This window comes from Canis lupus, chromosome 6, assembly GCF_048164855.1.
Source record: "Canis lupus baileyi chromosome 6, mCanLup2.hap1, whole genome shotgun sequence".
Taxonomy (NCBI): Eukaryota; Metazoa; Chordata; class Mammalia; order Carnivora; family Canidae; genus Canis; species Canis lupus.
The window spans coordinates 62,321,949-62,335,648 of NC_132843.1; the positions used below are offsets into that span (position 1 = coordinate 62,321,949).

At 35.1% G+C, this 13,700-nt stretch overlaps 1 protein-coding gene across 4 annotated transcripts in view; it reads right to left on the bottom strand.

Moving 5' to 3' along the window:
* The window catches only part of HMCN1 (hemicentin 1), a 458,239-nt gene that overhangs the window by 126,325 nt on the left and 318,214 nt on the right, over positions 1–13,700 (bottom strand). For all 4 annotated transcript variants that reach the window (XM_072830872.1, XM_072830871.1, XM_072830875.1 and 1 more), the window contains 5 exons: positions 12,792–12,953; positions 11,102–11,383; positions 8,014–8,181; positions 4,165–4,278; positions 3,513–3,599 (listed from right to left, as the gene is read on the bottom strand). In XM_072830872.1, coding sequence (XP_072686973.1) covers positions 3,513–3,599; positions 4,165–4,278; positions 8,014–8,181; positions 11,102–11,383; positions 12,792–12,953 — 813 coding nt within the window. The remainder of the gene's footprint in view (positions 1–3,512; positions 3,600–4,164; positions 4,279–8,013; positions 8,182–11,101; positions 11,384–12,791; positions 12,954–13,700) is intronic.

Below are 13,700 nucleotides of genomic sequence, written 5' to 3' on the forward strand. Positions count from 1 at the left end.
TCTTTGCTCATAATTTTGTTACTTTGGTCTATGTGTCTTTTTAAAATGCCAATGCCACATTGTTTGGATTACCTTAGCTTTGTAATATAGTTTGAAATCAGAAAGTTTGATGCCTCCAGTTTTGTTCTTTCTCAGAATTGCTTTAGCTATTTGAGGTCTTTTGGGACCAAGTGAATTTTTGGTTAAGGGATCCAAAAATAGTTGATGGAAAACAATAGTCTCTTCAATAAATGGCTTTGGAAAATTAGATATTCACATGCAAAATAGTAAAATTAGACCCCTGTAAATCCCTTACACCATCCACAAAAATTAACTTGAAATGGGTTAAAGACTTAAATATAAGACTGGAACCATAAAACCAGAATAAAGCATAGGTACAAAACTCTTTTGACACTGGTCTGAGTAATGATTTCTTGGTATGACATCAAAAGCACAAACAAAAATAGTAAAAATGAGGCCAGAATAGACTTTTTTTTTTCCAAAGAAGACATGGCAAACAGGTGCATGAAAAGATGCTTAACATCACTAAGCATTAGGAAATGTGAATCAAAAACCACAATGAGATATTGCTTCACACCTGTTAGAATGGCTATTATCAAAAAGACAAGACATAACAAGTGTTAGTGAAGAACACAGAATGGTAGAGAAAAGAGAACCATTGTGCACTGTTGGTAGGAATGCAAATTGGCATAGCTACTATGGAAAACAGAATGGAGATCTCAAAAAATTAAAAATAGAACTACCACATGAGCCAGTAATTCCCCTTCTGGGCACATATTTAAAAACACTGAAACCACTATCTTTTTTTTTATTATTATTTTTTATTTATTTTTAATTTATTTTTTATTGGTGTTCAATTTACTAACATACAGAATAACCCCCAGTGCCCATCACCCATTCACTCCCACCTCCACCCTCCTCCCCTTCTACCACCCCTAGTTCGTTTCCCAGAGTTAGCAGTCTTTACGTTCTGTCTCCCTTTCTGATATTTCCCACACATTTCTTCTCCCTTCCCTTATATTCCCTTTCACTATTATTTATATTCCCCAATTGAATGAGAACATATAATGTTTGTCCTTCTCCGACTGACTTACTTCACTCAGCATAATACCCTCCAGTTCCATCCACGTTGAAGCAAATGGTGGGTATTTGTCATTTCTAATAGCTGAGTAATATTCCATTGTATACATAAACCACATCTTCTTTATCCATTCATCTTTCGTTGGACACCGAGGCTCCTTCCACAGTTTGGCTATCGTGGCCATTGCTGCTATAAACATCGGGGTGCAGGTGTCCCAGCGTGAAACCACTATCTTGAAAAGATATCTGCACTACCACGTTTACTGCAGCATTATTCACAATGACTTAAATATGAAAACAACCTAAGTGCCCATCAATGGGTGAATGCATAATGAAAATATATATATATATTTCTTTTTTTAAAAGATTTTATTTATTTATTCATGGAGACACAGAGAGGCAGAGACACAGGCAGATGGAGAAGCAGGCTCCATGCAGGGAGCCCAACGTGGGACTTGATCCCGGGTCTCCAGGATCATGCTCTGGGCCGAAGGCGGCGCTAAACCGCTGAGCCACCCGGGTTGCCCAATATATATATATTTCAATGACATTTCATATACAATGAAACCTATGGAAGCCACAAATAAGAAGGAAATTCTGCCATTTATAACTGCATGGATCGTTTTTGTGGGTGGTGTAAGACAGGTCTACAGGGGTCTAGTTTTATTCTTTTGCATGTGAATATCTGATTTTCCAACGCCATTTAGTGAAAAGACTATCTTTTTCCATCAACTATTCTTGGATCCCTTATCCAAATATTAGTTGATCATCTGTGCATTGGTTTATTTCTTTGGTATTCAGAGCATGAAGCTAAGTGAAAAAGTCAGGCAGAGAGAACAAATACTATATGATATCACTTATTTGTGTGACCTGATAAAATCAAAACTCATAGCAACCAAATAAAGGTTGGTGCTTGCCAGACACAGGGGAGGGGTGGGAGAAATGGTTGAAGGTGCTCAGAAGGTACAAACTTCTAGTTACAAGATAAGTAAGTTCTGGGGTTATAATGCACAGTGTGGTTACTACAGCTAACAATACAGTATTACATATTTGAAAGCTGCTAAGAGAAGTGATCTTAAAAGTTCTCATCACGAGAAAAAAATCTGTCACTATGTGAGATGATGAGTGTTTAAACTTATTGTGGTGCTCCTTTAGAAATCTATATATATATTTTTATATATAATATATATAATCACTATGTTGCACACCTTAAACTTATACAATGTCATATGTCAATTATATCTCAATGAAACTAAGAGAAAAAATAACTGAAAACAAAATGCCAATGTAAGAAAACAAACTGGAAGCCTCAAGGGCAGGATGCTATAAAACTTAGGCCCCCAAGTGTGCTGTTGTTACCATATCACTTCTAGAAAAAAAAAAAAAAACCAGCAGGCTAAGTAACAGTATATAACACGCTCTTTACATCTGCCTTGCTTAAAATAGAAATATTTCTTTGCTTACTTAAATTTATTGCTCATGCAAGGCATATAAACTACGAAATAAGAAACTAATCAAATCTTCCCAGAACACTGGCTTTCTATAAGATGTTATGTGTTACTCCCATTGTTACTTTAAACTGCAAGGCCATCTTTACTGCAACCAAACAAAACAAAACAGGCTTGAAAATGTCCTCTTAGAGATTTATTTACTTTCATTACAGCAACACACTGCATCACTGGTAAAGACGGTAAAATTCATTTTAGAATTTTTTTTTTTACCAGCCTCTATTTCCTTTGTCATAATGTACACAAGTTAAAGAGGGTGACAACCTGCTATCGACAACCCCCACTATCGATATCATCCTTCCACCAAAACTCCTACCTATTTCTTTGAAATGAAATTTAAGAAACCAGGTACAGGAAAGGAAAGTACAAACACAGGGAAGAAGAGAGAATAAGAAGAGGTAGGGCAGGAAACTCTACATATAAGTAGAAGCAGAATTTTTTAAAAGACAGTAATTTATTGAATTGAAAGAAAAAAATCAATGTGTTTCTTTTTCTTCCCTCCATCCCCCTTTCCTTCCTTTCCTCAGTGTAGGAGTATTGGAGTATTCTTCTTTTTTTTTTTAAACATTTTATTTATTTATTCATGAGAGATACAGATAGACAGAGACACAGGCAGAGGGAGAAGCAGGCTCCCTGCAGGAGCCTGATGTGGGACTTGATTCTGGGACCCAGGATCATGTCCTGAGCCGAAGGCAGATGCTCAACCTCTGAGCCACTCAAGTGTCCCAAGGAGTTTTCTTTTTATCTTCACAGAATCTGTGAAATTTCCACCTATACTTCCATTGACTCTACTAAAATAGAATTCAGTTTCAAATTGCTTATTATAGTAGTTTGACTTTTTCTCAACTAATTAAGATATACAGTGCTGGCAATAAATAACCAGTGAGTGGAGGACAGTAGAAGTACTAGCGCTAAGTCCCTTACCTGTCACTTCACAAGTCAGTGTAACACTCTGTTTCTCTTTTACCTTCACATCTTCCAATGTATTTTCACCCACAATGCGAGGTGGTACTAAAGAAAAAGAAAAAAAAAAAAGAAAAACCCAGAAAAAGTAAGCAACAATTCTTAACGCAGGGTTGTTATTTTATAGGCATCTATGTTTACACTTTGATTAAGCTACAACCTTTAAACAAACCCCCAAGTTATCATTATTTGTTTACTACAGTAATGTCATAAGACTATTTTGATCAATTCCAATTTTAAGATATAAAGTTGTATGTCATGAATTTCAATTATAATGAATTTTATTGTAACATAAGTTATAAAGTCTGGATAAAAATGTCAACAAGTTAATAACATTTATTAGACATTTATTTTTCCCACAGTAACTCTCATATGTATTCACGATAAACAAGTTACCAGAGTCTGAACAATTGCGAACTGAAAAGACATAGCATTTCAGCCATTGTAATCCAACTGATTACATCCAAATTATTTTAACATTGAATTATTGCCAAGAGTGTCAGTCCAGGGGTCAAAGAATACATAAATGTGAGATCAAGCTGTGGATAAGTTTTAACTACATCTAGAATGCCAATTAGATTGCTTTTCTAGATATTGAAAATTATAAAAATACCTAATACTGAAAGCCCAAAGATTTTTCTTTCTTCACCAGCTGCATTTCTTACAACACAAGTATACTGGCCAGCATCTTCTAATCTGGTCTGCATCAACCGCAGAGTCCTGCCTCCTGGAGAAGCAAACCATTGGATGACTCAAAAAGAAATCTGTAACTCTAACAAGTAAGCCAAGTAATGCTCAATTTAGGTAAAATTCAGTCAATATGCTTCAAAGGCCTTTCACATTCATTAATATCAAGCTTTTAAAACATCATATACTTTAACCCTGTTTATGAAACAGAAAATAGTTTTTTGTTTCAGTGGTTAAAAAAATAAGTACAATGCTAGGTGACAACAGGCAAGAAACGGAGTTTCCGGGACATGATGTTTGAACATAATCTTAAGAGGCATATATATATATATTTTTTTTTTTAAAGATTTATTTATTTATTTGAGAGAGAGCAATGAACAGAAGGGGCAGAGAGAGGGAGAGAGAATCTCAAGCAGACTCTGTGCTCAGTGTGGGGCCTGACATGAGTTTCGATCTCATGACCCTGAGATTACTACCTGGGCCAAAACCAAGAGTCTGATGCTTAAGCAATTGTGCCACCCAGGCACCCAAAAGGCAAGTTTATTTTAATGGACAGAGGAGTTGAGAGATACCATTATAGGCAAGTATGAATAAAGATCTAGAGTAGAAAGTAGATAGGTGATGTAGTACTTCACATAGAGCAGGTGGAGCAAATGAGAGAGGCAAGACCAGCTGGAGTATGGCTGGAGTATGACCACATTCTGTGGGCCCTTCAATGCCATGCCAAGGAATCTGGACTTTATTGTGTTCATTAAATGCTATGGAAGTGTGTAAACTAAAAAAAGGTCATGATGTGATTTGTGCTTTAGAAGGACGACTGTGATAGGATGTTTAGGAAAAGATACCCAGTTAGCCACTGGGCATGTGAAATGGGAATGTGAGAAAGAGGACTACACCAATAGCCCAGATTGTGATGACATCACTTTAGAAAGAATGGAAGAAACCATGAAGACCAACTACTGGTTTTCAATGGACTTTCATAGAATCCTATAACTATTTCAATTAAAGTCTATGAGGGGTCCCTTGACTTGCTCGTACAACTGTGCTTTTTTACTTTTTAGATTTTGAACTTCCATGTAATGAAGAGAGATTCTTCATCCAAGAAATTCTTGTAGACTGAGAGGGAAACTCTGATATGCTGAAGGGTATGATTTGGAAAGAAACTCCAATGAAGGACAAAGGAAGAGAAGCCAGCAAATGGGACTGAAACAAAGTCTGCCAAGAGAGAACAGACATTGAGAGAAGAGGTCCTTGAAACCATTTGAGAATAAATTTAAAAAAAAAAAAAGAGAGAGAGAGAAGTAAATTCTCAGAAAAAAAATGTAAATCATGTCTTAGATTTCATAATACTTTTCTAACCTGGTATACTTTTGCTTGGTTTCCCGAATTGGAACTAAAACAATTGAAATGGTTAAACATGAAAATTTTCATGTAAATATTCACCTGGCTCTGGACTCCTCGGGAGGGTCCATCTGTTTTCTGTTTTTATAAATATAGCAAGCTGTCACTGAGCTTTTCCTAGAAACAACCTCCCCATTTTCAACTGGTTGAAAGGTGACCTTAGTAGTAACTTATTTACTAAACAAAGCTGATTACCAGAATTCAATATTTTTCCCCCAATTGAATTTAAATAAGGAAAGTTAAATACAGAAATTACCTAAACATGTCAAAAAACTTGTGTTAATTAGGCAAGGATCCAAGCACTCACTGCTACTTCAGGTTAGTGAGACCATAATATGATTCCAGTTGAGAGAGATTCAATCAGTACAATGGTTAGGAGTTACTGCTAGCTCTGCAAACCTCAGCCTCCTGTCTCATGATCTTTCTCTTGTTTCCTGGCTCTCTCATTTAATCGGGTCAAAAACAACAAAAAGATCTGACAGTAAGTTAAACGGAAATGTTTCTTGTACCTGTTAAATTCCTTTAGCAGCTATCTTTTCTTGGCAGATAACTTCATAACAATGACAGGGCTTTTACAAAAGTACTGCTTTCAGAAAATCTGTACTCAAAGTCTCAGGAGAACTAATCTTAATCAAACAGAAGTGTGCAACAGACCAAGGACCAAGCAAGTCATGTGCCATTCATCTGATTCTCATTCATCTATTGCACAATACACATGTTCAGCTGTAAAACTGAATGACTCCTTTGGCAGCACCACAAGGTCAAATACTTTTAATGTGTTCACTCAGGGATCTCCAGCTGCTAGTCAAGCAAAACAAAGCTAAACAAAACCAAAACACCACTCCCGTAAATCTATAATAAGCTAGAGTAGATCACTCTTTGTGATAACAGTACATCACTACTATCTTGCCTTTTTCATTTCCAGGAGCCCTGATGTAGCTTTTTTATTTAAAAAGAGCCCTAATTTTTCAGCAGTTGAGATTCTGTGCCTAGAATCTTCCATACACTGGCATTCCTTTTAACCTCTGGAACTAGGGAGAATCAGTATAATCCTTTTTTGTGACATGGTTCTTCAAGTATTTAAATTTAATTTTCACTACGTAAGTATAAGGTTACATACAGTTTATTTTTCCAGGTTAATACAATTGGAAATGTAAATTATTTTGTAATAATTCACCATCATAGTTACCCTTCTTTGAAAATATTGTCAACAAATCCTTCTTCTAGTCTTCCTAATGAGTAAGTTAAGTCGGAATACAATTGGTCTCTTCCTTTTTTTATTCATGAAAATATATTTTATTAATGTGGTGAAATACTGCATTGATTTTCTTGATAACCACATCACACTTTTAATGCATACTGAACAACAAACACAATTCAGAGATCTTCTTATAAGAATTCTGAAGCCACATGTCACCCTAATTTTCATCTTTTTTAAAGATTTATTTACTTATTTTAGAGAGAGAGAGAGTGAGCAGGGGGAGGGGCAGAGGGAAAGAGTGGGAGAGAAGCAGACCCCTGGCTAAGCGTGAGCCCGATGCAAAAACTCAATCCCACAACCGTAAGATCATGACCTGAGCAGAAATCAAGAGTTGGAGGCTTAACTGACTGAGCCACCCAGGCAGCCCTCATTGCTTTTTTTTTTTTTTTTTAATGTAAGTGTAGGAGTTTATTTAACTTTCATTTTGTTAGGTTTAATTCAAAATTTCCAGAGTGAGGTGTGTTTGAATTCAGATGCCTTCACTCAGCACATTAAGTATTCTTCTACGTGTCCAAGCCTTTTATTAACTACAGCTTGGCAAGATTGTTTCCTAATTATTATTATGAAGGAAGTGAAGTGCAGACTCCTGTGGCATGGCCTCAAGATCCCTGTCTTCCCGCTTACACTGGTCCATAAAGGACAAGCTAATAAATTTTCTTAAATAATTCGATGGGGGAATAGGCTGATTATCTTTTTACAATAAGCATAAAGTCCTAGCTCATTGGAAACTAATCCATCCTGAAATACTTAATTAAATGGAGATTTGTTATATAATGTGATTCATTCTAGACTTTGGCTTCAATTTCTGTACTTCTTTTCATTCCTCACTTTTCAAATGGGTTGTTACTCATTTTAGCATGAATGCTCTGACATACCTATGATTTAAGTAACAAGCAAGTGCTGAGATTTCTTTTTTAAAGAGGATCTAGAGGTATTTGGAGACTCCCCCTTTCATGTAGCTTCTGATGTCCTTCTAAGTATTTTTTCCTTAATATGATCAGCATTATAGTAAGCAACTAGATCAAAAAGAAAAAATAAAATACAGAGAAATTAAGGGGAAACTGTGGCCATATGAAGCTAACCAGATTATCAGGGTATGAAAATTTCTAGTACCTGAGAGAATTCTCACAGAACTGCTAAGGCTGACAGGCCACCCATCTTTAAGCCACGTAATCGAAGGCAGGGGAATTCCTGAAGCTTCACAAGTCAGAGACACAGAGTTCTTTTCCACAACACTGATATTTTCAGGTATCCCATGGTTTCCTATGATGCTTGGAGGGGCTATATGATAAAACAGACAAGAAAAGGAAAAGAAGTTAGCTAACATATACCAAACACCAAATCCTTAACAGCCTATGGTTAATAATAAGACCTCTATTTCTTGGTCAACAGTAAGCAAAATAAGCAATCACAACAATTAGCTCATTAGAAGTAGCAGTATTTTTAGTGTGACATTCCTGGAAGTAAAAATGTCCCTTCTTCCCCACTCATAGCAGTAAATGACTTTCATATTGTTATTTTATTGGTAGTGAATTATTTTCTATGACTCATTCATCTTGTCTGGTAAATCTCTGATATGAATTCATGACCTTCTTATAGGCAGAGTTTTCTAAAAAAACAATCCTAATCCTAAAAATTAAAAGTAGCCTAACAAAAGAGAGACTTAATATTGAAACTTCTTCTCTTTTATATTCTGATTATGTTTGCTTTGGCTCACACGTTTGCTACAAATTAAAGATATTAGTACTGGAATTTGTGCATGTCCTAATTGGATTCAAGTTATAAAATTGTGCCTATTAAAATTATCATTGTTTCTGTAGATTTATAAATCGCAGGGGTGGCTGGGTGGCTCAGTTGGTTAAGTATCTGACTTTTGATCTCAGCTCAGGGTTGTGAGTTCAAGCCCCCATGAGTTTAAAAAAATGTAATACCTAAAGATTCTACCCAAAAACTGTCAGAATAAATGAATTCATTAAAGTAGCAGGATATAAAATCAATACACAAAATCTACTGCATTTCTATAAATTAATAATGAAGTCCCAGAAAGTGCAATTAAGAAAACAATCTCATTTACAATTGTATCAAAAAGAATAAAATACATAGGAATAAATTAACCACAGAAGTGAAAGACCTGTATGTTAAAGACTATGAGACAATAACGAAAGAAATCGAAGAAGGCACATAAAAGTATTGAGGAATTAATATTATCAAAGTGTCCATATTACCCAAAGTAACCTATTTTGTAATGCAATCCCTATCAAAACTCCAATGGCATTTTCCACAGTAATAGAATAAATAATACTAAAATTTATATGGAGCCTTAGAAGACCCCAAATAGCTAAAGCAATCTTGAGAAAGAAAGCCGGAAGCATTATGCTCTCTAATTTTAAACTATTCTACAAAGCTATAGTAATTAAATCAGTGTGGTATTGGCATAAAAACAAACACATAAATCAATGGTACAGAGAATAGAGAACCTGGAAATAAATCCACTCAAACACAGTCAATGAATTTACAACAAAAGAGCCAGGAATATCTGATAGGGAAAAGACAGTCGCTTCAATGAATGGTGCTGGGAAAATTGCATAGCGAAATGCAAAAGAATGAAATTGGACCACTATCTTACACCATACATAAAAATGAACTCAAATGGATTAAAGACTTGAAAATAAGATCTAAAACCATAAAGCTCCTAGAAGAAAACATAAGTCCCTTGACACTGGTCTTGGAGAAGATTTTTCAATTGTGACACCAAAGGCAAAAAGCAACAAAAGCAAAAATAAACTACTGGGACTATATCAAAGTAAAAGGCTTCTGCACAACAAAGGAAACAACAAAATGAAAAGGTAACCTACTGAATGGGAGAAAATACTTGTAAATCATATACCTGATAGGGGGCTAATATCAAAAATATATAAAGAACCCATACAATTCATTAGTCCAAAACAATCAATTAAAAATAGGCAAAGGCTATGAATAGCCATTTTTCCAAAAAAGACTTATAGATGGCTAAAACGTACATGAAAAGGTACTCAACATTATTAATCAACAGGGAATGCAAATCAAAAGCACAATGCGCTATCACCTCACATCTCTTAAAATGGCTTTTATCAAGAAGATGAAAGTTAACAAGCAAAGAGAAAAGAGAAAAGAGAAAAGAGAAAAGAGAAAAGAGAAAAGAGAATCCTTGGGCCCTGCTGGTGGAACTGTAAATTGATGCAGCCACTGCTGGTAAACAGGTTTTTTGAGTTTCCTCAAAAATTTAAAAATAGAACCACCATACGATTCAGTAATTTTATTTCTAGGTATTTATATGAAGAAAATGAAAACACTAACTTAAAAAGATATGTGCACCCCCATGTTCATCACAGCATTATTTACAATAGCCAAGCAATGGAAACAACCCATGTCCATCAATGGATGGATAAAGAAATTAAAGTATATATATGTGCAATGGATTATTGTTCAGTTGTAAACAAAATTTTGCCATTTAAAACAACATGGAAGTACCTCAAGGGTATTATGCTGAGTGAAATAAGTCAGACAAAAAGATAAATACTGTATGATTTCTCTTAGATGTGGAATCTAAAAACAAACAAATAAATATAGCCAAGTTCATAGAGAACAGTGGGGGTGGGTAAGCTATTTTTGTTTTTAGTTTAAATAAACAGATTTTTTTTTAAATTAAAATTGCAATTTAAATTACAGGCATACAAATGGCTGTCCCCAAGTATATATATATTTGGTCTATTTCTATTGACATTTATGGCTCATTAATTAGAATATTAAAGCTGACTTCAGTACAACTCATGAGCAACTGATGTTGAGTCAGTAAACTCTAAGGAACCTAGACATATACTAACCAAGACAGCAAATTTGGAAAACAAAGAATCAAGGAATAGTACTTGGGATAGTATTGGTTCAAAAGCACTTGAAGAAGACAATTAGACAATTAAATCTACTTTAATATGCACTTTTCTTCTAAGAGAAAATCCAATTATATGCCTGTTTCAGCAAGGTAAGAAATGGGAGGTCAGGCACAGAAGGATAATTGATGAGACTGGTGCAGAGAAAAGGTATACATGAAGAAAATCATAGACTGTAAATAAAAAACCCAACACTGAAGGCTTGCATTTCCCATCTGGGATGCTATAGATTACAATGGCCAGTGGATTGACTTATTGAGCTTCTGTATACTTACTATGTACACTTAAGTCATATTTTCTGTCAGTCATTCCTGCTACATTCACAGCAACACACACATAACGGCCTGTGTCAGATATATGAATGTTCTTCAGCTGAAGGATGCGACCCTCATCCAATATTTCCATTCCCCTTCCCTTGGTCAAAGGACGGCCATCTTTCATCCAGGTCACTTTAGGTTGTGGAATGCCCTGCACCTCACACTCCAAGGAAATACTCTTCCCTCGAGTAACAATAATTTCAGTAGGGTGGTTGCCACTATTGGATATAGTTGGCCGAACTGAAAAAAAAAGAAGAAGAAGAAAAAGAGAAAATAGTGAAATAGTAAGGTTTCAAGTCTTGCATAGGAATTTTTATCAGCCATCAAATTCATTTTTGATGTTGAAATACTAACTACTGAAGAAAGGACCCAGGGCTAACAGACATGGCATTACTATATTGAGAGGTGGACTTCCTTTCCAATGTTTCAAAAATGTGTTTGTGCTTAGAATAAAGCTATCAACACAGTAAGAAAAGAATTCTGTTTGTTACTTTCCCTGATTTTTAACAAGTTATACAACACTTGAACTTATCACTCATAGCTCTAATTTACAGAAGCCTTCCTAGTACTAATAATAAAATAGGTATGGTAGCCTTGCTCATAATCAATTCCTTTCTTCCTTCTACCATCCACTATAGGAGTTGGAAAAGCTGAGACTGTTTCTCTGAAACCTGAGGTGGCCACATGAATCAATTCAGGCCTATGAAATCTAAATAAAGATCTGCTTGGTAGGCATGAGGGCTAAAGGAAATGGGCTTGGAATTTTTTTGCTGTTTTGATGAAAAGAAAACATACCATGCCTTACCCTTATTTTTGCCTTCACTGTGAACTTGATACAGTTGCAGCAATGATCTTGAGACCACCAAGTTAGGAACAGGAGAATCCTAGTTCTCCTGTCTTGGTATAAGTAAGGTACTGTCAAACTCCAGGGACTGCCAACCTCAGGCTTTCTCATTATAAGAGAAAATAAGTCTCTAATTGGTTAAGTCACTAATCACCAGTTATTCTGTAGTTTTGCAGCTGAATTTACCTAATTGATACTTATTCTAAGAAAAAAAGTTAGGCCAATTCTAATACATAGGTGTGTGGGGGAATAAAATGGGCCAGCATTAGTAGTAATCTTGTGTTCTAGTGCCAGTCCTACTATAATCAAGCCATGTGACCTTGGTCATTCATGGAAACCTCTCTGGGCTTAGATTACTACATATACAAAATATAGGCAATAATTTTGTTTCATATCAGCTCATGTAAAGGTTAAATGAGATAATGCAAATATTTAAAACACTTTAAAATCGTATACAAATTAAATGTTCTTTAAAATGAGGTATTTTCGCATTTTACAAATATAACCTATGATAAAATGCCATCTCTCCCCATTCCACACATCCACTATCCTGCCCCCAATACATTGCAACCACACTGATGTGTGTTCTATCAGCATGCTGATGCAGAGTGCACAGCTGTATTGCTAAGTGAATGACAGAAATAAACAATTGCTCTTTGTTTATGTGAGCACAATTCAAACATGTGAGTCTTATGATAGGTACATTATAACCATATTGCCTTGAATGTATCTTAAAGATATAAAGAAAAAGCAAAAAGAAAAGGCAGAAAGATTAAAAGAAAGTCTGGCTCATCAATAACTTACTGTAAACTTGGAGACCATAGTCTTTCTTTGCAGTTCCAGCAACATTCGATGCCACACATGTATAGAGCCCTGCATCAGATTTTTCAGCAACTGAGATCTGTAACTGTCTGCCTCCAGAAAAAGTTCTGACTCGCCCTGCAGAATCAGGCAGCACAGGAGAGCCTGCAAAAAAGACAAAATAGCAGAATACGAAGCAAAAATATGTAGCATTTTGTGTACATACTCTGATAAATAAGTTTATTTACATCTTAGCTCGAGTACCTAAAAGGAAGATGATACTGTAAAATAATCCTATGCAAAAAGAAGGAGGAGAAGAAAGAAGAGGAGGAGCAGGAGGAAGAGGAGACATTATCAAGATTATCTTCCCCAAATTTTTCTTTCAATCAGCATTGCATTTGAAAGCATACTTAGAAAAATAACATAAAATCATAAAACAGTAAGACAAAATGATTTTAAAAATACAGATGATCTGATACTTAAGGATACAAATAAATATTTGTTGATTAATAAACTGAAAATTTGTTCAACTACAGAATTCCATCTTCACATACATTGCATAGCTGTCACAAATATAGCAAAAATGTCATAGAAAGTATTTTTTAAAGTTTACTCTAAAGAAGAAAAAAGAATTCTTTGAATGGTGGACTCTTGATCATTATAGCCACCCTGTAATGCATTAGATTATAAAGCAATCAACTAATACAGATAATTAATTTTTTTATGGAGAACAGTTTCAAAACTGAGTATTTTCAGCTCGATAAAGTGTTATCACATGCTACACATTTAATATAAAGCAATCATGCTATCTAGTATTTTAGTATGCAAACCCCAGGAAAGTTTGTCTATAAACTGATCTGTTTGTCAAACAAAATATAAATTCATGTAACATTTATATATAATTTTATAAAT